The sequence below is a fragment of the Emydura macquarii genome, unplaced genomic scaffold (genome assembly GCF_026122565.2).
Source record: "Emydura macquarii macquarii isolate MOO-44397 ecotype Brisbane River unplaced genomic scaffold, CSIRO-AGI_Emac_v2 contig_2422, whole genome shotgun sequence".
Lineage (NCBI taxonomy): Eukaryota > Metazoa > Chordata > Testudines > Chelidae > Emydura > Emydura macquarii.
In genome coordinates this window covers 43,914,512-43,940,331 of record NW_027132559.1, presented here as the reverse complement: position 1 = coordinate 43,940,331, position 25,820 = coordinate 43,914,512, and the positions used below count along the sequence as shown (strand labels likewise).

The 25,820-nt window shown below is 41.5% G+C and overlaps 1 protein-coding gene across 3 annotated transcripts in view; it reads right to left on the bottom strand.

Annotated features, from left to right (window-relative positions):
- ACBD5 (acyl-CoA binding domain containing 5) overlaps nt 1–25,820 on the bottom strand; it is a 67,410-nt gene that overhangs the window by 25,482 nt on the left and 16,108 nt on the right. For all 3 annotated transcript variants that reach the window (XM_067562401.1, XM_067562400.1, XM_067562402.1), the window contains 4 exons: nt 12,308–12,445; nt 11,223–11,432; nt 3,231–3,337; nt 869–1,145 (listed from right to left, as the gene is read on the bottom strand). In XM_067562401.1, coding sequence (XP_067418502.1) covers nt 869–1,145; nt 3,231–3,337; nt 11,223–11,432; nt 12,308–12,445 — 732 coding nt within the window. The remainder of the gene's footprint in view (nt 1–868; nt 1,146–3,230; nt 3,338–11,222; nt 11,433–12,307; nt 12,446–25,820) is intronic.

Here is a 25,820-nt window from a genome sequence, read left to right as displayed (position 1 = left end):
AGCAGCAAACCTCAGCAAGGCATTTTCACATATCAGATCATTTGCTCATTTCACAATGTTTTCTAAGAACTTCTAATTATCATTCATAGACATTTCTTCCAAGATTCTGATGAACAAATTGGCTTTAACAAGGGCCACATTAAACCAATGGCAGATATTTGTGTAGAAAATACAATAAAACAGTGCTGCTTTCATAGTTCTCAGTACTGTCAGAAATCAACACGGTTGGTAAAGGGTGAGGGGGGAAGTCCCTCCTCTGTTGAAGATTTAGCTACTAAAGGACTACCTCATATCTTAGTTATTTAGGTATTGTATTAGTGTAAGGCAGATAGGATCATACTACAAAAAGCTATGGCTAAAGACTGACCAAATTAAATACAACACCAAAATGAATGTTTTAATGAAGTGCTTAATTCAGATACAGTAAAAGTCAAAATATTTTGACGCTTAAAATGTACCTTGTAACTTGCAGAGAAAAATCTGATTTAAAGATGAAGTGAAAGATTACATTTATAAAACAGAATGATGTGCTAAGTGATACTTAGAATTCAAAGTAAGCCAAACTAGAACAGTCCACTATTAAGCTCATGATGTTGACTCAAACACTCTCCAATCAAGAACACTTTTCTGACTTTTACTATGAAAAAAAAAAAAAAAAAAAAAAAAGCAGCACTCTTAATGCAAAGGTTAATTGTTACCACTGGAATGTAGGGGTGCAATATTTATTAATCCAGTTATGGAAGAAGGTGGGATGAAAACATTATACAACATGGATGCCTTACTGTTCAATCTTGACAAATGACTCAGTCTCAGCTGATTTGTATGTGGAGGTATAGTGAGAAAAATACAAGTGATGCACACACAGTACCTCTCCCTCTTCTGACTCCGTGGAAATCTGCCTTTTCTCCGCCTTTTTTCTCTTTGTGAGGGCCTCCATTGCTGCTTTTGTCATCTTCTCCCCCACACTTTACTTCACCTTTTCCTTCAGCTGCTGCCTCTGTTATATCCTCAACTCTGAAATTCCCAGAGCACAGGTGAACATGCTCAGGAAAACCAGCATTTTCCAATAGATGACTGTGATCTACTTCCAAGAAATGGGATGAATGCTTTAAAGGTCCTTTGGCTGATGTAATGATTTCCAAGTGCTAAAAATTAACAGCAGCATCTAGTTAATCTTAAAAGTACATGTTCTGTAAAATCTAACAGTTATCAAATAAAAAGATGAAGTGTCCCCTTTTCACTTTTTTTAAAAGAGCTTCCCCATTGTTAAGGTTTTGCTTTCAATAGTAGCAATTGTCACCCTACAGGATATTTTTATTATTTTCTAGAATTCCTTTTCAGGTTAGAAAGGCTACTTTACAGGTAAGAGGAGATTTACCTTAATATACCTGTCAGTAAAATGGGGATAACTTGTTTACCTACCATCTCATGCAGCAGTCGAACATTATGTATAAAATACTATCTTAGGAACAGACTGCTTTCCCATATCCAGCATTTCTTCTTCAAGTTCACTTTTTTAAAAAGCAGGAACTTCCCCCTTTTTTAATAGCACAAATTAATAACAGTCTTGGTTTGGGCCAGGTACAAGGCAAAAAGATGCTGCAGAAGCTGTCATATCCACCAATGCATCTAAATCCTCCCACACAAAACCAATGCTATTCCTGTCCTGGGCGTCCCATAAATAGCTGCCATTCAAGACAAAGTAAGTGCTGGCTCTTGGGTCACAAATGGAGGACAAAATGAGGCTACTAAACCTGTCATCACCTTCAACATAAGGCAGCAATCTTAACTCATGCAGCCTCTTTTTACATACCCACAGCCACATGTGAAAATTCAATGGATGTAATTCATAAACCCCATACCTTCAGAGCTTAAGCAATAGCATTTGGTAAACCTTTCAAAACAGCAAAAAGTTATACTTAGTTTTTTCACACAGTAACCTCCAAAACAGCTTTTTATTTTTCAACTGGAATGATCTCCCCTTCTAGTTTGCAGTGTTTTCATGCAAGTTTGAATATTCTCCAAATAGTTTGCCAAGTTATCCGCCCATCTCAATTAAAGAGCCCAGCAAGCCCAAACCACATATTCTACAGTTAGAAAATCATTTGTGCAAGGGAGCTTGCAGCAGTTCTGCCATACCACCTTTCCCAGCAGGTTTTATTACTGGGTGATGTGTCTAACAAGATAAAAAGAATCTCTGGGACTGGGGAACTGGAACTGGGGGGGGGAGTCAGGGGCACCAGGCCTGCCCACTTTTTAACATGGTAGTAGTTTTGGGGCAGGAGTGGTGTTGGCCCCCCCAAACTGCAAGCCTTGGACAGGCGCAGAGTGGTGCCAACTTCTTCCCAGTGGGAGGCTGAGGTGGGCCTTAATACCCTCTTGCCACGAGGCCCAGCCCCTCTCATGGCCCTGCCCATGCTCCTCTTCCCCCCGAAACCCCAACCACTGATCAGGCCAGAAGGTGGAGCCGGGCTGTGGTAAGAGCTACCCAGGGAGCCCAAGCTGCTGTGTGGAACCCCAGACCCTCCACCTGCCTTGGGTGGTGGGAACAGGGCCGGGGGCTGCTCTCAGACACCACAGCAACACCCCCCCGACAGGGCAGGTGGAGGGGCCCAAGCTTCCTGGGCAGCTCTTACCATGGTCCAGCTCCCAGCCCAGCAAGGGGACAGGACCTCGGAGGTAAGAGGAGGAACGGGGGCAGGGTCACAGAGAGGGGTGGGGCCTCAGGGGGGAAGAGGAGCAAGGGCTGGGCCACAGAAAGGGGCAGGGCCTTGAGGCCCCACCCCCCATTTCTACCAGGTTTCCAGTGCTGTTGTCTGAGATCCTTAAGAAACAATTAGAGAGGAAGGTGGTGCAATGGTTAGGGTGCTAGCCTGGAATTTGGGAGATCCTTGTTCAATTCCCTGTTCTACCATAATCTCATTCCCCAGTTCCCCATTTGTAAAATTGAGATAATAGTGCTTCCCTAGTTCACAAGAGTATTGTGAGGCCCTCAGATAGTATGGTAAATGGGGGTAATTTAATTTGGATACATTGATAATAAAAAAGGAAGCTCACATATTTTTCACAGTAGAGCATTAAGTAATCCATGCACATCTTCTGTTGTTCCTGGTCATATAAACAGGAGTTGTGAAATTCATTACACTGCACTTTAAAAATTTACCTATTAGTATGACACTTCAGGGTTTTGGGGTTTTTTTGGGGTTATTTTTTGTTTTTGTTTTTTTTACCTCTTCTTGTCCAAATTGTTCCATAGAATCACAATAAACTTCACTGTCTGAATCACTTGTCAAGTGCTGAATTCCTGAGACCTCTTCAACACTGTCTTCATTTGCTCCTGTACATAAAATGGATATATGCCAAAATAATAAATATAATAAGACCAATTCTCACCAAAAAAAATAAAGCAATGACTCACTATTCAAGAGAGTTACACTTGACACCACTTTGAATGTGGTAATCTTACACATCGATTAAAGATTAAGAATAGAAATTACATGGTTATAAAACTACTTTTGTTGAGGAGAAAAAAATAAGCCTAATAACTGGATGCTGCTACTTCGAGTAGAGGCAGCCATGTTGTCCACGTACGTGTGTGCACACTGGAGATGGAGAATTTTACCGAGCGGTACCCGTAGAGGGGTAGTGCTCATGCCTTGTGGCCATAGCCCCTCCCTAGCTATATGAGGCAGCCCTGCCCTGACACCTCTCAGTTCCTCTTGCCAGCTCTGGCTGGAGTCATAACTCTGTGTGGTTTTCAACTTCACAATACTCTATTCGGTGACTTTTTTTTCCTAGTTGTATATTGTTCATTAGTACTCCTAGTATAGGGTTAGACAGACTTAGTATTAGTTGTAGTTTTAGCGTTGCTTGGTGATACCCTCACCAGGCTTTAAACATTCCATCAGGGGAAGGGGGAGGAGAGGAAGATCATCAATAATGATCCCCACACATGGTGCTTGCTATGTCTAGGCGAAGCCCACGTCATGGAGCGGTGTTCAATTTGCAAACCGCAAGTGGTGAGGAATCTTCTTCTGAAGCAGCACCTGCTTTAACAGGTCATTCAGTCTGCTTCAACACTGAGGCCCTCACTGGATCGCAGGTCGCCTTCGGGGTCGGAGAATGCTGCCACTTTGCATCCTGGAGCTGGCACGGATAACAAAGAAATCCCCCGGACTCCACTTTGTATTCCTGACCTCCATTTTGAATAAGCAAGAGTCACTCCACCATCAGAAGCTGCAGGTCACATACAATTGGAAGATGTAGGTTACATGATATTTCTGAACAGCCAGTAGATCATAACTTGCAAGTAAACAACTTGCAGTGAGCATGAATGAATGTGTAGTAGAAAGATTATGAATGAATGTATAAAGTAGGCCTAAAATTCAGCAAGTCGAAAGTTCAGCAAGTCAGAAGTTCAGGTGGAAAAAAAAAAATATATATATATATATATATATGTATATATAAAGCCAAAGCGGTGCAGCACAATTCTGTGGTAAACAACTAAAAGATAAGCATGCGCAGAAAGGGTATAATAGCTATCAGAACAGTATAAAAGTAGATGCTTGGAGCAGAGAAGAGAATGTCAGTCAGGAAAGGAGTGGACAAGGAGGTCAGAAGCTACCAAAGAAGGAAAAGACAGAGAAGCGAAGCCAGGCAGAGCAGAGCCTGATAGCTAACTGAAACGGACAGAGGCAGAGAAAGCAGCAGCCTCAAGCAGTGCAGCAGAATCCACAGAGTAAACTTGCTAGGTTTTTATTATAGTTTAGTATAGGATTAGTGTTGGTATGTGTATGCTTGAAAGGCGTGTGTGTGAGAATTGTATATTACATATGTAAAACTTAAAGCATAAGTTAAGAACTGCTGTCAGTGATCTATTGTAGACTGGCCATCTGCAATAGAGCGCATCACTCAACCATTTAAACTGTATATTGCAGTTTAGATGTTCTTTAACTTGCAATAAGGGATTTGTGTCTGATTTTCAATTTTTAGACTAAACGGTAGTGGGAATTATTAGTTACAGTAATAAAAGAAATACTTTAAAGGAAGAGAATACTGCCTGGATCAATCAGTTTATCAGAAGGTTATTTCGGTGTCCTTTAAATGTTTCCTTAACTACCCTGGAAACCCTTACCTCAGGAAGAACACGTTAAAGGGGCAAGAGGCAGGTTGTTCTAGAGATGCCCCAAAATCCTTTATTCGGGGTAACAGCGCCTCTCCAAAGAGACAGAAGAATCATTTCCCATCAAGTTTGCCAAGGACAAGAACACATAAGAACGACCAAGTCCACTCCAGGTCCCATGAGGACTCATTTCCCTCCTCCAGAAGGCGCGTGGATCAGCACAGGGGGAATGGTGGTGCATGGGATGGAGCAGGACCAGTCAACCACTCCCCAGCACCATGCAGGGAGGTCAGAGATCAGGTAACTTGACTCCAGTTCCAGTCCTATGACATTTGTTGAGGCTGGTATTGATGAGGACAATGCCAGCCCCAGCTGCTTTCCCACCGGTGGCGTATCAGGCAGCACTGGACCTCCTCTGCCTTTCTGTCTCAACTTCTCCCTTGGTCCAGGACTTTGTCAGGGTTATGTCCTTCATAGCCCTGTTGGCTGGGCGGAGCACTGAACCCATGGATCTGTCAGCAATGCACCACAATGTTTCTCTAACACACTCAATGGAAATGAGGCTGGTACTGGAGTTGGCATAAAGGACCTCCTTGGCACTGGGAACTTATGGCTGGCGCTGCCAGTGTTGCTGTAGCAGCAGTCATCGCCCTCCACTTTGGCACTGTTAATTACTTGGGTACCAATGCTGACTTTGGGGTCAAAATTTCTCTCAGCACTGGAAACAACAGCGGCATACTCAATGCCGGCAGTACTGTTTCCACCATCAGCACCAGCCCCTTCATTGTTCTGGGCTAAGGACAAGTCGGACCAGCTACTCGCACCCTCATGACTGGCTCCATCACTATCCCCCAAAGCTCGGGACTCCTCTGCATCCGAGTCAGAATCTTACTCCTCCCGCTCATCATCACCTGAGCAAGGGCCGTTCATGGAGCACTACACGTACCAGGATTGGTGCTCCTTTTGTGGTTGGGACAGGGGCCCCTGGCCCAGCACCTAATGGTCACCAATGCTTTATTCATACCAGTGGCCTCCATGGAATCCATGGGCTGCTCCTCATTCGTGGAGATCCTACTCTTCATCCTGCTCAAAGCCAAGATTGCCAGCCATGTCTGTAGTCATGACTGTTGATCTGCCACAGTTCAGGTACTGGCAAACCTTCCTCTAGAGGAACCTCTAGAATCGTCCCAACTGGGCCTGTCAGCCCTGGAGCAGGATCTAGCTCTGGAACAGTTAACTGCCTCATCCTTGTCCCTGGATGATTCTATGGTGCCGGGCACTTCTTCCCCTTTGGTACTGGAGGATTTCAAGACATATATGAACCTGTTGCGTCACATGGCTGCTTCCGTGGTATTCAAGTGAAGTTTCTACAGGAGAACACCCACAATGTAATGGATATACTGCAGCCATCTGCCTCTGGAAGAATCAACCTCCCTATTAACAAAGCACTAGCTGAGCCTGCTAAGGTCCTCTGGAGCACACGAGTTTTGGTACTGCCTGCAACTAAGTGCATGGAAAAGTGCTACTTCACTCCCCATGCAGGGATTTGAGGGGTTTTATTTCCATCTGTCCCCAAATTGTTTGGTAATAACAGTGGTGAACGATAGAATCTGACAGGGAAGGTTTAAGTCCACTCCCAAGGAGAAGGATTCTAAAGGAATGGACCTGATAGGCAGGAAGATTTACACCTCCTCTTCCTTGCAGATGCGAATTGTTAAATCAGCAAGCCTTGCTGTCCAAGTATGACTTTGTGAACTAGATGGCTATATCTAAATTTGCAGACAAGCTGCCTGAGGCCTTGGGGGAAGAATTTCAGGCATTAGTCACTGAAGGCTGCTTGGTAGCTAAGACTTCCTTGCAGTTCACGCTGGATGTCATGGATACTTCAGCTGGAGCAATGGCTTTTGTGCTGGCCATGAGGAGGTCCTCCTGGCTGCCAGAATTTGGGCATTGCTCCCTATGTCCAGCAGGCCATTGAGGATTTGCCCTTCAATGACCAAGTGCTGTTTTTGGACAAGACAGGCAAGATTTTGCAATCCTTCAAGAATTCTAGGGCTACTCTACAGTCCTTGGGGATATATACACCAGCAGTGCAGAGATGCCAATATAGTGTTCAACAGCAACAACGACTGCATTATTTTACGCAGCACACATCTGGGCAGCCTTTCCTTCCCCTGAGACAGTGGATCTACCCCAGAAAGGGGCATAGATCCCAGAGGAGGATGCAGTTGGAGTTGGGGTTCAGTCAGTCCGCATGCTCTCCCCTGGCACCCCCCAAGGACCCATTTTGACTCCTGGGTCCAGAGCAGTGTTCCAGTCGTTGCTCTCTTCTCTCTGTCCCCTCCACTGGGGACAGGCTGGATCACCTTCAGAATCCTTGGGGCTCAATCGCCACCGGCAGCTGGGTCCTAACCACCATCATATCGTGCCATCCAGTTCCTCTCCATCCCTCCTTTTCACTCGCCCTTCCGGTCCATCTTCGGAGACCCCTCTTATGAGATACTGCTCTCGAATAGGTTCACTCTCTGCTCACGTTGGGAGTGGTGGAAGAGGTTCCACAGGATAATCAGGGTCAGGGTTTCTATTCCTGGTACTTTCTGGTGCCCAAATCCAAGGGAGGAGTAAGACCTATTCTCCACCTTCAAGGCCTCAACACATATATCAGATACATAAGGGTCTGAATGGTCATTCTGTCGACTATCCACCCCACATTGACTCAGAATGGGTTTTTAACAAATTCATGACCGTTATCATGGCATATCTCAGAAAGAAAGGGATCGACAATCTTCTCACATCTGGATGAATGATTACTGAGGAACAGATCTAGAGAGGAAGTCATTTCTCACATCAACACCACACTGTGCTTGGTCAACTGTCTGCATCTCATCCTAAACACCAGGAAGTCAACTTTGGTTCTCACTCAGAAAATAGAGTTCATTGGGGTCCTAATAGACTACGAGTTTGAGAGCATTTCTGCCAACCAACTATTTTCAGGCAATTAGCCACCTCTGCCTCAGTCTGCAATCTCAGTCTTCCATGACAATTTGAATGTGTCTGAGGCTCTTGGGCATATGTCCACTTGCAGGCAGGTGCTCAAGTTCACAAGGCTATAGCTTCTCCCCATCTAAATGTGGCTCATCACAGTTTACCATCTAACTCTTTACTCCTTGGACAAATTGTTCCATCTTCTTCCACTGGTCCTAGATTTCTTACAGCAGTGGATGGTTCTTGAGAACGTTTGTCAGGGTGTTCCTTTTGTCCGGCCCTTGGACTATTGTCACCAACACCACCCTGGTGGGCTGGGGAATACATCTGGGGTGGCTGAAAGTCCAAGGTCTGTAGTCGGGGCAGGAGTCCTCTCTGCATATCAACGTGCTGGAACTTTGGGCCACTTACAATGTATATCACACTTTTTGGATCCATATCAGGGGCTCGTGGTTCACATACTTACTAACAATACCACTGGATGTATTATGGGAACAAGTAATGAGGAGCACATTCCAGAGTGCTCCGCCAAGAGGCAATCAGGTTGTGACAGTTTTGAATCAAGGACAGCACCACTCCAATAGCTGACCACTTGCCTGGGGTCCAGAATCATCTTGCAGACCATCTCAGAAGGAATTTTTCACTGATTCACAAGTGGTCTCTCAAGACAAGCATCCTCCAGACTATCTTCACAATGTGGGGCAATTCAGTGATCAACCTGTTTGCTACAAGGGACAACAGGAAATGTCATATGTTCTACTCTTAAGGGGGCCCCACTCCAGGCTCCCTGTCCATGCCTTCTCAGCTGGCAAGCAGCTCCATTCTATGCCTTTCCCTTGATACCAATCATCCCACAGGTCATCCTAAAGCTGAAGGTGGATAGGGCAAAGCTCATCCTCATTGCCCTGGCATGTCTGAAGCACTGCTGGTTCTCCGACCTTCTTGCACTGTCAGTTCAGCCGCCCGTCCTTTTCTCTCCATCCCAACCTGTTCATTCAGAATCAAGGGCACTCCTTGCACCCCACGCTCAGCTTCCTGCATCTCACAGCGTAGCTGCTGCATGGCTGAATGAGGACAAAGAACAGTGTTCAGCGACTGTTCAGCAGGTTCTACTCAACTGTGGGAAGCCCTCTAGCAAAACTGTCTACTCAGCAAAATGGAAACAGTTTTTTGTGTGATCATTGGCCCGGGGAATTCAACCAAAGCAGGCTTCCATCCTGGATATCTTGGAGTATCTGCTGCACCTTCAATCATCAGGATTTGTGCTTCATTCACTGAAAGTACTTCTGGCAGCAATATCGGCATTCCCCTATTCAGGGGAGATCTGTCTTCTCCAAGCCCATGGTAGCAAGATTCTTAAAAGGATTTCTTCACCTACATTGTCTAGTCCAAGAGCCAGTTCTTCTGTGGGACCTTAACACGGTTCCAGTAGAACGATGGGACTTCCCTCTGAGCCCCTAGCATCATGTCCCTTTCTGTTGTTGTATCAGAAAGCTGCGTTCCTGGTAGCAATAACATTCACAAGGAAAGTGTGTGAATTGCAGGCTCTGATGGGCAGGCCTCTGGAGAAGCAGAATCTCTATAAATTAGACATCAGTAGATGTCTAGCATTCTATCTGGGCTAAACTAAAACAGGTGAGGTGAAGTGCAAAATAATTATGTCATACGCAGATCATATGAAGGGTCAAGCAGTCTTCACAGACAAACTCTAGATGGATAATATTCTGTATAAAGACTAAAACAACAAGAGTCCTGTAGCACCTTAAAGACTAACAAATTTCTGCAGGCATAAGCTTTCATGGGCTGCAACCCACTTCGTCCATATTCCATGCATGCATCTGACGAAGTGGGTTGCAGCCCATGAAAGCTTATGCCTGCAGAAATTTGTTAGTCTTTAAGGTGCTACAGGACTCTCGTTGTTTTTGCTGTATACAGACTAACATGGCTACCCCTCTGGAACTTGTATAAAGACTGCTATGGAATAGCTTTGGCTACACCCCCTCAGCGGTTGCAAGCTTATTCAACGAGAGCAAAAGCAATGTCAATAGCGTTGCTCAGTGACTTTTCCACATTGGACATTTGTAGGGCTGCTATGCGGTCGTCCATACATACATTTACAAACCGTTATGTCATTACCACATCTTCCAGGGCAGATGCAACCTTTGGAAAGGTGATCCTACAATCCTTGTTCAGGTAGACTCTGAGTTCTGCTTGTTGGACGGAGGATGGGAGAGCCACATACTGCTTGTGAGTCACCTAAATAGAATATGTGTCTGCATCTACTCAAAGAAATAGAAATGGTTACTTATTGTAACCGTGATTCTATGAGATGTGATGCAGGCGTGTATTCTACAACCCACCCTTCGTCCCCTCTGCATCGGAGTCTCATCTCCAAATGTTCAGTGTAAAGGAACTGAATAGGGGCCGGAGTGGCACCGCTTCATATAGCCAGGAGGGGGCTATGGTCACGAAGGGCAAGCACCACTCTTCTATGGATACTGCTAGATAAAATTCTCTGGCTCTATCGTGCACACACCTAAGTGGGATACACATCTGCATCACATCTCGAAGAACCATAGTTATAGTAAGTAACTGTTTCTTGCCTGTTCTAGAACAAAGGGATTAATTCTTTGTTGTTCATTCCATTTCCCAAACACATTATGGAGCAGTATTTTAGTCTGAAGTCACTGATTTGTCTCAGGTTAAAATTTAAGTTAGCCATTTAAACATTTGAATTCATAGATACAATCTTTGGAAATTATAATATAGATCTCAGTGATTTTCGTCCTGTTACTTCTTAGGTTAAAATTCAAATAGAATTTCAACATATATGAAATTTTAAAACAAAACAAATTAATCAAGTTTCTGAAAGTAAAAATAGTTTGGGGCCTCCCTGTCTCTGGATTCATATCTTTTTCTATTATAGATCTTAAGGAAAAAGTTTATTTAAACCTGTACTCTAATTTTAATCACAGTTAATTTTCTTTCTTAAAGATTTTGTGGTTGAAGGGCACCAGTGGCAGCCCACAGAATCCCTGAAGTAAGCTTTGCTCAGAGAATGTTCCTTCTATTAAAAGCATAAGCAAATGACAATGTACTAATATGAGGACAATACCTTGATGAACATTGTTATTAGTTATCGCCGTTAGTTCTAGACTTTGCTCCACTTCCTTTATTTCTTCCTTCACATTTATGCCATTCAGGGCAGATTTAGTCTGGATGCCATTCTGCATTTCTGGAACAAAGCTGTCCGTACAACAGCCATTAATGACAATACTTTCCAAATCCTTAGCAGCTGCTGAATCCTGCTTCACATTCTTATATTCTGTGAAAGAACAAGAAAACTTTGCAAATAAAAAGCCATGTACCTAATCGTGCAAAACACATTTCTCCTGATAGCTGACTTTCTGATCTGCTGTGTATATCTTTCATGGTCTGAACCACATTTAGATTACATTTTTACTTGTACTTATGTTCACAGGGTTAGTTCTGCTCCTTCAAAAAAATTAAACCCAAATGAGAAAAAAGAAATCCTAATCTTTCATTCTACATAGCAAGCAAAACAGATATTTTTATATATTTAAGTAGCAAACCCAATTTAGCCCTCATTAGTTAGTAAAACTAAGAGAATTATTACAGTTTTCTTGTAGAAAAAATATATAACGACTAAGTTCTAAATGCATAGTTTTTATTAGTTTTCAGATGAGACCTGAATTTTCCTAAAATCCTCACAAACACACACACAAAAAGTCCTCACTGAAACTTTCCTTTTATCTTTCTTTGAAAAGGAGGAAATAGAATTTTTAATTCTGAGGTTTTATCCCATGAGCACTCACAGCCACCCACAAGATAAACAGGTCCTAAACATAAAACAAAATAAGCATACACAGCACACGTTAGGCCCTGATCATGTAAGATGCTCTGTGCAGAAAGTCCCCTAATGAAATTAAGGAGGCTCTCTATACATGCAGGGCTCTGCTTGTATGAAATGGCTTTTAGGGTTGTTATCCTTAGTACTTGACTATGTAATTCACATTGAAAGGTGATCCCATTCTTCATATGTATTCCTCTGTGCACTTTGTATAAAACAAAATAAACCTGCTGATGTATCTCACATTTGACATTCAAGATTTACTGCCACTTAGTGGAGTAATACCCTTTGTTTTGGAAAAGATATGAGTTGAGGACTAGAAACTACACCTTTTTCACTTTGTTGTATTTCTTTTTCCTCTTCTTCATGACCCTCTTCCGCCTCCGATTCTGCTCCACTGTCACTGCTCTCAGCTTTACCATTCACAGCCTTTGAATTTGGTGTGGAAGTCATAACATTACCAAGGTCTAAATAAAAAATTTAAAATGACAAGAATTTTAGTATTTATTTTAAATCCACAGTTTTTAGATTAGGGTTATTTAACAGTTATTTATAGAATTTTCAGACTAGAACACTTCCCCAATATTCTCAGTTTAATTCCACCCTATCATATTTCATTTTTTAAATTAACATCATCTTTACTGTCACTCACCACAAAATGTCTGTGCATAATGGCAAATAAATTGCTTCCTCTCAATCAGGTCAAAAATAGTCTAGGATCTAACTGGCAAAAGATACTATTCTTGCTATGCTGCTAACATCACAGAGGTGGAAAATATTACTCCATTTATACCACTACAGCAGTAACACTATAGGGAAGACTGAGGTAGCCATTCTATTCTAAGCCCATGTGTCTGTATTTCTCTAAAAGTTCCCTTTGGATTTAAATGTCTCAAGTTTGCTCTCAGCCCAAAGGTGAATTATTGAAGAATGTTTTGTAAAATCCCATTCACCCATGTGAGTAATATAAATATGAAGGGGATACAATTTTTCACACATTTATTTTGGCATTCTAACACATATGACATCTTTAAAATTTCAGCTCTACTATGCCAAGAACTTTGACCTCAGTGAAATCAAGTGCCTTTGAATTGTTTGAAGCAAATTCACTTATGGAAGTTTTCTCTTTGAAAAATGATACAATAGGCACTATATTTCTTTATGATTTAAATGGACACCAATGGCAGGCTTTAGACTTGCATTCATTCACCTACATCTATCTGGAAAAGTGTATATGAAAATAAAGGCAGATGGTATAAAGGTTTATTTCAATGTGCAATCAATTGGGTATTCTCTTTTAAAAACAACAGGAAAGTCAATTGAAAATATCCTCAGCATTCTACCACAGACATATATATTAAGACATACATTTAAAGGATATATACTAATGTCAGGCAGTAAAAGTACAAAGTAATAAGGGGAAAGAGTTAAGTGGGACCCTTAAACTTTTGAACATTCTAGCATCAAGGCTGAAGTCTTGTCTGTTTTATTTGTCAACCTTATCACTGTATTAGCATAGTTTTTACATAACTTGTCAAAATCATGAAAGATTAATTCTTAAATTTGGATTGCACAATAATATGCAGTTACATTAGACTTATTAAACCTGCTCTGTCATTTTCTTTGTTGCAAGTTAGTTTAAATAGAAAATTCTGAAAGCTAAATTAAGGATGCAAAAATTAGTTTAATCAAAAATCTGTTTAAATTTTCTAAAAATAGAATGTTTAAAAATGTAAATGCTGTGGGGGGGCGGGTAGCCACAGTCGGGCAGCTCTTGTTGGCAGGGAAACACGGAGCCCAGTGCAGAGGGGTAGTTTCAGCTAGGCTCGTCCCGCATTCCCCCCCCAGCTGGGCTCCACGCCTCCCCCACTCGCAGAGAGCCAGCCCAGCTACGGCTACCCCCTCTCCCCCGGCGTTGGGCTCCGCACCTCCAGCCCCTCTGCTCACACGGAGCCAGCCCAGCTGTGGCTACCCCCCATGCTGGGCAACACGCTTCCCCACTAGTGGGAGCTGCCCAGCTGCTCTCATTGGCGGGGAGCCAGCCCAGCTGCCACTCCCCTCTGCCCCCCCAGTTTAAATGGTAATCAGCTGTTTAAAATGTTTAAACGGTTAGTTTAAATTAGGGATGTAAAAGTGTAACCTTAAGATGGGGAGGCAGGCTAGCCACATTCCTTTAGTTTCAGGAAACTATGGCCTAATTTGATCACTGCCAGGATGATTGAATATATGGCCCTTGCTCCCCATATTCCTATTAAAAAAAAAAAAAACTTGCTTGTAAGAAAACCTGTTTTGCAAAATGGAAAGTCCCAGAATTTTCCCAGTATACTCCTGAGGAATTGTGCCCCATTTAAAGTGAAGCATAATTCAGGATATTTTATTTTGGGGCAGGGAGATTGGGATGACATTTCACAGATCCCCTGCAGTGTGAACAGAAGCAAAAGGCAGAGAAGGTTTCCCTGTGAAGTAAAAAGGTGCAACCAAGTGCCCTGCCAGTCATGTGGGAACAAAACAGAAAACAGAAAAGCAGGAGGTGGCTCCATGCACCCTATCCTTGCTGAGAGCAGGAGAGGGAGAACTAAAATCTGGCACCGTTGAACTATACCCAGATTACTGTAAAGCCACAAACTCACCATAAGTGTATTCTATGGTATTTACTCTTTTCTTTTTGTATTGTAGAGGCTTGTCGTAATTAAGCATATTCTCTCTTTGGTGAACTCTAACACCAGCCGGAACAAATACCAAGACCATAACCACTTGGGATGGAGGTTAATTTGGGCAGTATGTTACCAAAATTGGAATTAGGGAAGGGCACGGAGGTAAGAGCTCTACTCTTATGAAAAGTGCTATGGAATATCTGAATGATCAGGATCTCTGTTTACTTCTCACCCAAAAGGTCATGTCCAGCAGCATAGTGCTCCCTACGATCATTCTGAGGCATCGGTTCAATGCTGAATTAAAGGAAGAGCACCACATATGATTGCTGGTCATCACCATCACTTCTGAAGCACGTTTGCTTTGCATCCAACACTGTTTAACTTAATATGTCACAAGATCAGAACCCAAAGTAGTATGACTGCTGGCATCCTCCTTCTCCTTTACCAGCACTAACATAACAATGTTAACTACTTAGGTGATAGACGAAAGAATATAATGCTATGCTGTAGCACTAGCCAGAACCACTGGACAATATCTGGTGCTCATATGTCCTGGCTCCCTCTTGAAAAATGTGGGGTTTTATAGCGAAGAGTGGCAAGAAGCTTTTAAAGCCTTTAGGTCACTTTGTGATAATTTTGAATGATTTTTCCACCCCTCCCACTTTTCCACCCACATTACCCCACTCAGACTTAGGGTGTCGGTAGCCCATCATGCTGCACCAATATCCTTGGCTTGGGTGGCACAAAATTCCTCCTGATTTATTTTCTTCTTCTTACTCCACCTATACTATCTATAGTTGGGTAAGGAGAATCAGTCACATGTAGGATGTGAACCAGTGGTGCAGTAGCAGCATGAACAGCTACAGGAGGGACATACTACACTGTTACACACTTCCAAAAAGTTTTATTTTTTACATTGTTTGGTAGGAAATATGTGACAATAACAGAGCAATTGGGAAGGAGTATTTAAGTAGGGAACAAGACTGAAATGGAAGGAAGAAAGGTGGAAAGATATATGAGTACAGGAAAACAGTCCAATGTCTTGCCAAACTTCCCGAGCTCTTCACATTCTTCTATCAGCTACACAAATCACTAAAGCAATTTCGGAAGAGTATTACAGTAGGCTCATTCCTAAAGGGAACCCCATTATGCTGCTCTTTTAGAATAGTGATACAGGCCAGGATTCTGGTTCAGCATGGACAATCTCCTTTTATCAAGACGACCTAGTATACCTCTGTTCACAGCCCATTCTCTGGATTTTTCATGCAGCATTTCAAAAAGTTTAAATACAATCTCTGATCTTCTGGATTGGTAAAAGTTTCTCTCATGAAACTATAAGTCACAAAGGTTGTTGAAAACCCATCAGTGGCAGTTTGTGTAATACTGCACGTGCTCACTTGACGCATCCTTACCTTCGCTAACAATAACTGGCTGCATAGGCCCCATACATTAGATAAAAATGGTTACTGTATTTCATCCCCTTGGGAGAAGCCATAAAATTATCTTCTGCTTTCTCATACTATTGCACCAGGATGTTAATTTAGCTTATCAAAGATTATTTATGTGGCCTGCAATCATACCACCTTGTGCACTGATCCCCTCAGTTCTCCTAAGCTAAGCAGGTTCAGGCCAGCTCAATTCTTAGAGGGCAGACCTCACAGAAACACCTAAATGCTACAGGATGTGATCTTGGTAATTGAGTGGGTGGTCATTTTTCTGACCTTTTGCAATCATTACAGATCCCATAGCACTTTGGTTATGAAAGTGAGCACTTAATGGTAGTGAACCTGCTTCAGTTCCAAGCTACATAATTATATTTTGCCAACTTAATTTCTCTCTGCGTTGCCTACAAAATTCCTTTTCTGAACTGCTGCATCCTGCTACTATATTTCAATGAAGAGTGGAGTTATTATAGAATGTTTTGCTTCTCATGGGATGTTAAGAGACTTAGTTAATCTTCATAAAGCCCTTTGATTTTTGGATGAAAAGCTCTATAAAAAGGCCAAGGTAGTATTATCTCTGCAGTCCATGGGGCAGGAACAATTGAAAATTTGATATAATAGATGATGCTGCCAGAGTCGTCCCTCAACAGATTATCTGAGTGCAACTCAATCTCCTTGCAGCTCTCCTAATACAACATGTAACTTATTGCTGCAAAAGAAATTTTCATGGAAGTCCTTTCTGCCCAACACTTGCACACTGTAGCAGCTGGCTGTGCAATCATCTGCTTTATTTATTGCAGCTGTCACTACAAATAAATAAACAGACAAAAGGATTCTATCAAATGTAGAGATGGAACAAAGTATCAGACCATTTGGTTCCCTGTCTTTACATTTACCAGTGTTTTATCTACTCCAGTTTTAGATGTGGCTTTACATTAACCAGAAGTGCTTTCAACACTTCCTATGAAAATTTATCCCAAAGGTTCCTGGATCTTCTTGACAGTAAGATTTCCCCAATATTCACCCTAAATTTTCCCTTTTCTAATCTTAGCTATACTTTACATAATATAGTAAATAATCGCTCTACCTTCTTGGTGTTTATACCCTTCAAATCTTTGGAGATTTATCTGTCCTCACTCCTCCGCCTCTACCTTAAGCACATCCAGAACTATTCCTATACTACAAAAAAGTAGTACTTATTTGAATTCCAAACAGCTATTTAGTCAATCACGTTAGTGTTTTTTATTCACTGTTTTTGAGCATTCACAAACTGCTTTTTGTTGGTATGAATGCTGGAGGAATGGCTGTTTGTTATACAAATGCCTGTATTGATATGCAACAAAGCTATTCAGAGATGACTGCTGAGTTTGTATCAGCTTTCTACCTTGAGTCTCACCAAGTCCAGAGATTAAGGACACCCACTCCTTCCCTACTTGCTCCATTCCATCTCCTAGAACCTTGGACTTTCAGAATGCCCTCCATGGGAAGGGGGCATGACTAGCATCAAGTAGTTACTTAAGCTCCCTTTTAGGTTAGAGAGGTGTGATCTGTGTCTGGAAGGTCCACTGCACCCAGGTGGACAGAGGAAGGGACACAATTGCACTCTATGTTTTGCACTATAAAAACTAAGGAATGAGAACTACCAAAAAAAAGAGTAAAGTCTTTTTGAAAGCAACAGAAAACTACATGCCTAGGTTACCTATAGCCCAGGCACTGTAATGACAGATGCTGTTGTCAAAAAATTGCTCCCCCTGCACTAGATGAACAAATGGAGAAATAACAGATCACAAGTTTGTCCATGGCCTACTAGCTAAAGGGCTTTTTACAATGCCCAGATTAATCACAGTCTCCTAGGTTAAGACAGTTGATTGCTTTTCCATAAATATTTGAGGCCATGATTAGTCATAGTTTTTGCTTCTACGATGAAGCTTTTATGTGCATAAAGCACTTTATCCCATGTTGGCTGGCCACATTTCTAACAGCAATCAAAGCAATCTTTCCCACTGCCTATTGTCTTTGTTGCTGTCCTTCATAAGCACAGCCTTCAGAGGAACTAGGACCGATGCTTTCATATCATGATACCAGAGCTAATTAAGCACAAACCTGACCTGTAAACTATAATGCTCTGCACATCATTTTACAGCATATGCAAAGGTTCACTAAACCTCCTTTATTGAGGTTAGATTGAAGGGCTTTTGACTATCAGCTTTTCCCCCAGTGAGTTGAACAGCTGGTTCTAGACAGAATATCTGAGGCCAGTGACTGATTGTCAACAATGACACTAATTGTTGACTCAGCACATCCTAAAGCAGAAAACAGACAGGCAACAGAGATATAACTGAGACAAGAAAGAGGAAAACATGAGGTTTTTCTTTTAAACATTTAAATAAGGCAAGAGAAAGGAGGAATGAATTTTTCCTTAGAACTTTCTCCAAAGTGGCTTATTTTTGTTATATTATATTGTTATAGCACCAGAGTGTGAGCAGTGAAATATTCTCTAGTACTGCACAAGAGACTTGGAGAGCATGGGGGAGGGCTCACTTTCTCAGGCCTTACTACATGGGAGCCATTGATATTTTATTACCCAAGTAGCTGCATCAGTACGAATTCCTAATGTATATAAGGCAAGCTGAGAGTTGCACCACTGGTACCTGAAACTGGGATATACCATTCTGACTTCCACTAATCAGGCCTTTAATCCTTTGTTCTGTAATAAATTCATCTATGCAGGATGAGCAACAAACAGCATGATGCTGGAAGCTTTTTAACATAAAGTATTAATTTACATATTAAATGCCAATTGCCTTCCTACCACTACCCTAATGACAAAACATACTGAATACAACTCTAAATCGCAAAAGAAAACTGAAGTTTAAAGACATCTCCCACCCACCAATCCTAAGCTTTTATTCCCCCTCTAAATGTATTGACTTGCTGTGATGCAGCTTCCCATCCAACCCAATCTGCTAAAACATCTATAAATTCCAGGGTAATACAGGTTGCAATATTTCTAATCTTCTGGCAAAGACTTAAGAGCTATACAAATACTTCTTTCTTGGGTTATATGGTATAGCCATAGGGTTATCATAAAAATCCTGAGAAAACCATTATGTATGTTTGAGGGTAAACACCCCAGAAATTAATCAAACATAAAACAAAGAAGAGGTGGAGGATGTTTCACAATGAAGCAAGCAGGGGAAGATGTGACACTAAAAGCACCACTACAAATAAAGGCTGGTGCAAATGACATGAAAGGCTTTCAGAAAAATGCAACTACTTAAAGTTTTGCTTTTATTAATAATTATTATTGCTCTCTGAAAGCAAAAAAAAGTAAATAAATATTATGAGTTGGCAAATACAATGATCAAGAACAGAATAACTTTTTTCATGTGGAATTTCTCTTCCAAGCTGGCTTACATACACATTTCTGCACCAACTGCTGTCTTCCAACCAGAGAGATGCACTCCAAGCACATACAGAACTTCAGTGACTACTACTATTATTAATACTGTAGAACCTCAGAGTTACGAACACCTTGGGAATGGAGGTTGTTCGTAACTCTGAATAAAACATTATGGTTGCTCTTTCAAAAGTTTACATTGACTTAATACAGCTTTGAAATATTACTATGAGAAGAAAAATGCTGCTTTCCCTTTATTTTTAGTAGTTTACGTTTAACACAGTACTGTACTGTATTTGCTTTTTTTATTTTTTGTCTGCTGCTGCCTGATTGTGTATTTCTGGTTCCAAATGAGGTGTGTGGTTGACTGGTCAGTTCATAATCCTGGTGTTCATAACTCTGAAGTGCTACTGTATTATTGTAGCACCTAGGATCTTTAAGCCTAAATACTGAAGGAGATGTAGGAAGAGAGCTGAGAAAATAGCTATACAGACACCATTGTAATTGCATCAGTGCAAATTTCTAGTATCGGTAAGGTAAGCTGTGTTTTACACTGGTGTTCCCTGAAACTTGGATATATTGCAACAGTGCAAATCATGGCTTACCTTGCCTACAGTAGGAGCTTGTATTGGTGAGGCTGTCAGTGGCTGGAAACTGGACAAATTCCCAGCAAAGACAAGTACTCTTGAGAATGACAGAGCCTCAGAGTACTACAGTGGTAGAAGCAGAACATGGTAAGGGGAATGAAAAAGTGAGTGTGCTTCATGATGTTACACAACCATGTGGTGCACAACCTCTAACAGCACTCAAATCCACACCTCATTTTCATATTGGTTTAATATGGGGTTTTAATCAATGTAAAGGCATAGTTGTTGGCTATTTTTAATAGAACAGTATAAGTGTGCGAAAATAGCATTTTAAACAGACAAAATGTGTTATGGGGTACAGGGAAAATTCTATCAATCAAGCGATTGCTTCACTGAAGCTAATTTCTTGAGGGTCTGGATAAATTGTTGAGGTGACTCTGCACATTATGAAATTGAGCTGGTTAAATGCTTGCTGTTTGGATTTATTCAGATTCACAATAAGAAAAACCTTGTTCACAAATAAGTACTCAAGGAAGGTTATAGAAATGAGCCAGCTTTGTACCTCTGGACATCTGTCATGTGCTCAGCATTTACAGAAAATTTAAAACAAAACTGTTTTCTTTGGTGAAATCTAGATCAGCTCACTTTAACTGAATCAATTCTAGCTAATCTTTGACTTCACTTTTTTCAGGTTCAGCTGGAAATGAATCTTAAAAAAAAAACAAACAAACACACACTTTTGTTCTTCTGAAAGTCTCTGAACCATTAATCAATTGCATTTTAACACTAGAACACAAAATAGCCCAACTGGGTCAGATCAATGGTCCTTCTAGCCTAGTATCCTGTCTTCTGACAGTGGCCATGGCCAGATGCTTCAGAGGGAACGAACAGAACAGGGCAATTATTGCATGATCCATCCCCTGTCGTCCAGTCCCAGCATCTGGCAGTCAGAAGCTTAGGGACACAGAGCATGAAGTTGCCTCCCTGACCATCTTGGCTAATAAACTTAGCTAATGAACTTACCTAATTCTTTTTTAGACTCATTTATACTTTTGGCCTTCACAACATCCCATGACAACAAGTTCCACCGGTTGACAGTGCACTGTGTGAAGAAGTACTTCCTTTTGTTTGTTTTAAACCTGCTGCCTGCCTATTAGTTTCATTGGGTGACCCCTGATTCTTGTGTAATGTGAAGGGGTAAATAACACTTCCTTATTTACTTTCTCCATGCCATTCATGATTTTATAGAAACTTCTTGATCTATTCAGCATAAGGCTGACTGTCACATTTCTTGAGGATTTGTTACGAAATCAAAAAATGGAAAAAAAGTCATTTATTTGAAATAGTAATATTGCATCTAGAAACAAAGACCTCCTTCACCAATGTTCTGCTCTCTGCTCCTTCAGCAGCTGCAAGCAAAGTAGCTCACTCCCTTTTAAAATCCCAACATCTGCAAGCAAAGAGTTCACATTCTTCTTTGAAGTTTAGTATTTTTATGGAACTGAAAATATTTTTGTGAACTGTTGATAGTCAAGAAATGACCTAATACTTCTAGAGAAGGGAACAGGCAGATCCCTGCAGAATGAGCTTTCACCATAAACAAGCTTCCTGGGATAAATGCTGCTAAGACTCCTTAATCTGTTCAGACTGTCTGCTCTCTTCCCACCATCCATCCACTTCTCCAAAGGTAAAAGGTACTAGCCCAAATCTGTGGATTATATTCCACAGACCTAATAGGCTGTCTTCTGTGCTGTCTGTCTAAACATATTAGATAAATGTTGACTAACTACATTATTACTGGTCTTTTTAACAGAAGTATCCAGTTTCAGGCTTCAGAGTTAACTCTTCAGTGAGATGAGATGGAGTTCACATAGCTCAGACCCCTCCGTACACTAAAGAAGACAGTACTGCAATAGTTCATATTTGGTATGATTCCTTTGCAACCACAAAGAGCAGAAAGTTAAATGAAAAAAGTCAAAAGCTTAAATGCTACAACAAAGGCCATCAATGAGCTACAAGAAACACCTTGGCGAGCCAAAGTTGTGCACCATGATTCTGCTGCAGTCTTTCACTAATTCCAGAGTTACACTGATATACCTTTGAGGGAGATATGTTCAGTTTTTAGGCAAAGAGACAACTGCCTTAGTATATAAATTAATGTTGTATCTAGCTAGGTAAAGATAGTTATCACAGTTTGTATTTGTAAGTTTGTTTCTAGGTAGTTCCTGTAGCTTTGAGTCCCGGAACTACAATTCCTGACATGCATAGGGGGACAGAGAGAAGCAAATGGAGAAAGAGAAGAAGAATGTGAGCTCTTTGAAAGAGTGAGGGGAATAAATCTTACCTTTGCTGGTTATCATAGAATCACAGGATTAGAAGGGACCACAAGGGTCATCTAGTCTAAATCATGCAAGACAGACAGCTATCCAGCCTCCTTTAGAAAACCTCCAGCGAAAGTGCTTCCACAATCTCCCCAGGCAGTCTGTTCTATTGTCCTACTGTTCTTCGGAAGTTTTTCCTGAGATTTAATCTAAATTTGCTATGCTGCAATTTGAACACATTGCCTCTTGTACTGCCCTCTGTGGCAAGAGAACTTCACTCCATCTTTTTTGTGGCAGCCTTCCAAATATTTGAAGACTGCTATCATGTCCCCTCTCAATCTCCTTTTCTCCAAATGAAACATATCCACTTCCTTCAGCCTTTGCTCATATATCTTGCATTCCATTTCTTTGAATATCTTTGTTCACAGCTCTGGATCCTTTCCAGTTTCTCCACATCCTTTCTATACTTTGGTGACCAAATTTGGACACAATACTCCAGCTGAGGCCTAGCCAGCACCGAGTATAGTGGTACTATCACCTCCCATGACTTGTTTGTTATGCCTCTGTTAATGCAACCTAAAATTACATTTGCTTTTTTGCAACAGCATCACATTGACGACTCATTGAGATTGTACTCCACCACAACTCCCAGATCCTTCTCAGCAGTGCTGCTGCCAAGCCAGTTGTCCCCCATTTTCTATTTGTGCATTTGGTTTTTCTTCCCTAAGTGTAGCACTTAGTCAACAATATGAAATTCAACAAAGTCTATCAACCAGTTCTCCAATTTATCAAGATCCCTCTGAATTTTAGCTCTATCCTTCAAAGTGTTGGCAACCCCCCCCGCACCTTTGTGTCATCTGCAAATTTGATCAGTATGTTCTCTATTCCCACGTCAAGGTAATTAATAAAGATGTTAAACATCACCAGACCCAGAACAGATCCCTGAGGATTCTTCTCCACTCTTCTTTTTCATTTCACTCGATGTCTCCAGCCGGCTTCCACACTTCTTACAATGATTCAAGTTCCACCGCACCATTCTTCATGCCTAACCCAGGAAATCCTCTGCTCCCCTGGGAATAATGGAAGTCTTACTTCAGCAACTATGTGCTTGCTATAAAAACCTCTACTTACACTCCAGAAGAGCAGAAAGCCTTACTGCTTTAGTCTTGAAGGAGAATGAATCTTCAAGCATCTCGCTCCTGTTACTGACTTACAAGATGTGACTCTGAGCCCCAGATGATCACTATAATCTACTAAATGTTGTTGAATGCTTCCAGTTCTATTCCTGTGTACAGATGTCTCAAGTCCATCAACCATTACGTAACTGCATTACATGAGCTGAAAGCAACCTGTGAATTTGCCAGTTTCACAAATGAAATAATCAGAAGTCAAATTGTCATGAAGACGAACAGTTCCAAGATTCATGAACAACTCCTCTTGATAAAAGGCCTTACTTGGAGAAAGCCACAGAAACTGCCTGACAAATGAAAAGCACCATCCACTAAGCTAAAAATCACATTCCACAACACCAGATGTCCTCCAGCCTGCAGAGGTTAATGCAGCCCAATACAAAACAACAACACTCAAAGCTCCTCAAGTCTACATCCAGAGTGCCTTTTGCTCTCCCACACACCACATTGCTACCAATGCTACAGCTGCAGTGACCCTGATCATAGAGCAGATTTTCAAAGGCATTCTGCCAAGAAATCAGTATGCAAGAAGTGCAACCAAAAAAAAAAAAAGAGGACATTTTTATAAAGTCTGTAAGTCTGCTGACAATGTTGTATCTGTAGTTCTCACAGATAAAGATGGCAAACAATCTCAAGGGTATTCTGAATGTGATAGGATATCACCACTCCATTTCACATTGCCACACACAGTTGATGGCCATGAGATGAGGATGTTAGCAGACGCTGGTTTGCCTTACACTGTAATTCAAACCGACTCTACACTGTTTTTTGCCTGCTCCCAACCTGAGCTGCATCCTCCAGACATATACCAGAGGGTATGGTGGATCTTTTATCCACATCAAAGGCTATTTTACAACTACCCTGGAGTACAAAGACCATAATGCCCAAGGGGAAAAAAAAAATCTTATGTACCCCAAAAGAGTAGTTTGTATTTTAGAATGGAATCAAAGGATCTTCAGATGATATTAGATCTGAACAGTAGAGAACCTGTCCTGCAAACTGAGGATAGGCTACTACCAGAATCGTCTGACTTTCTAGAAGTTTTCTCTGATACCAAAGATGCTGCAAAAAAGTTCAAGCACAAGATCCAGCTAAAAAACAATACAATGCCTATGGAGCAAAAAGTGTGAAATGTACCTATTGCATGGAGACAACTCAAAGAGGAAATTCTGAAACTACGTAAAGCAAATATTATTGAACTTCATCAGAATGGGTTTCTCTCCATATGTGTGTGGATTTGATAGATCTAAACAACATTGTTGTGGATTGTCATCCTATGCCCAACTTTGGTGAAATGTTGCTCAATTTGAAGGTGACAAGAGTCCTTACAACCCTTGATTTATCCTTAGCTTACCACCAGATCCCCTTAAATGGAAGAATCCCACAAAGTACATATCTTTCATCACTCCAGAAGATTTGGTCCAATTCAGACAGATGCTATTTGGGTTGGCCTCTGGTGTGTCCATATTCCAGAGAATGATGCATGGGATCTCTGGAGAGACAAGCGGTGTTACTTTCAAGATGATATTGTAGAGTATGGCAAAGATGAATCCAAACAGGATGTCATCCAAAATAAGGTTATAGAAAAAAACGACTTCCCATCAGCAAGAAGAAAAGTCAATTCTCTATCAACTCAGTGACATATCTAGGACATACAATCTCTCAGAATGGCTTACAACCAAAACCAGACCCAGTAAAAGCCATCTGTGTCACAACAGAGCCCAACAACAAACTTTGATCTTCTTGGGATTGTGAGAATACTATTCAAAAGTCTGTACAACAATTTGCTATGAAAGTAGTTTCTTTGCATCAGCTCCTCAAAAGTGATTTGATGTTTGAATGGGAAGAAGTGTGCAAAAACAGCAATTTCAACCCGGCCTACTCTAAAATCTTTTGGTTCTGAGAAGTAAAGGATTGTCACAATGGATGCTTGTGATTATGGACTTGAGCCACACTTTATCATTGAGGGTGCAATAGAGAAAGATGAAGGGATTGTCATTGCACCAATCTCTGCTACAACTCAAGGAATGATCACAGTCTCAGGCTGTGGCTACATTCACGGCAGCAAAGTTGCCGCCGTCAGATTGATTGCTCTGGATCGACTGAGTGGTCAGTGAAGACCCACTCAGTCAATCCAGAAATTGACGTACTATGACCACCTTCACAAGTGGCGTAGTGTTGCGTCGACGGGAACACAGTTCCCGTTGGCGCAGTGCAGTGAAGATGGCGCTCAGAAGAGGAGCAGAGA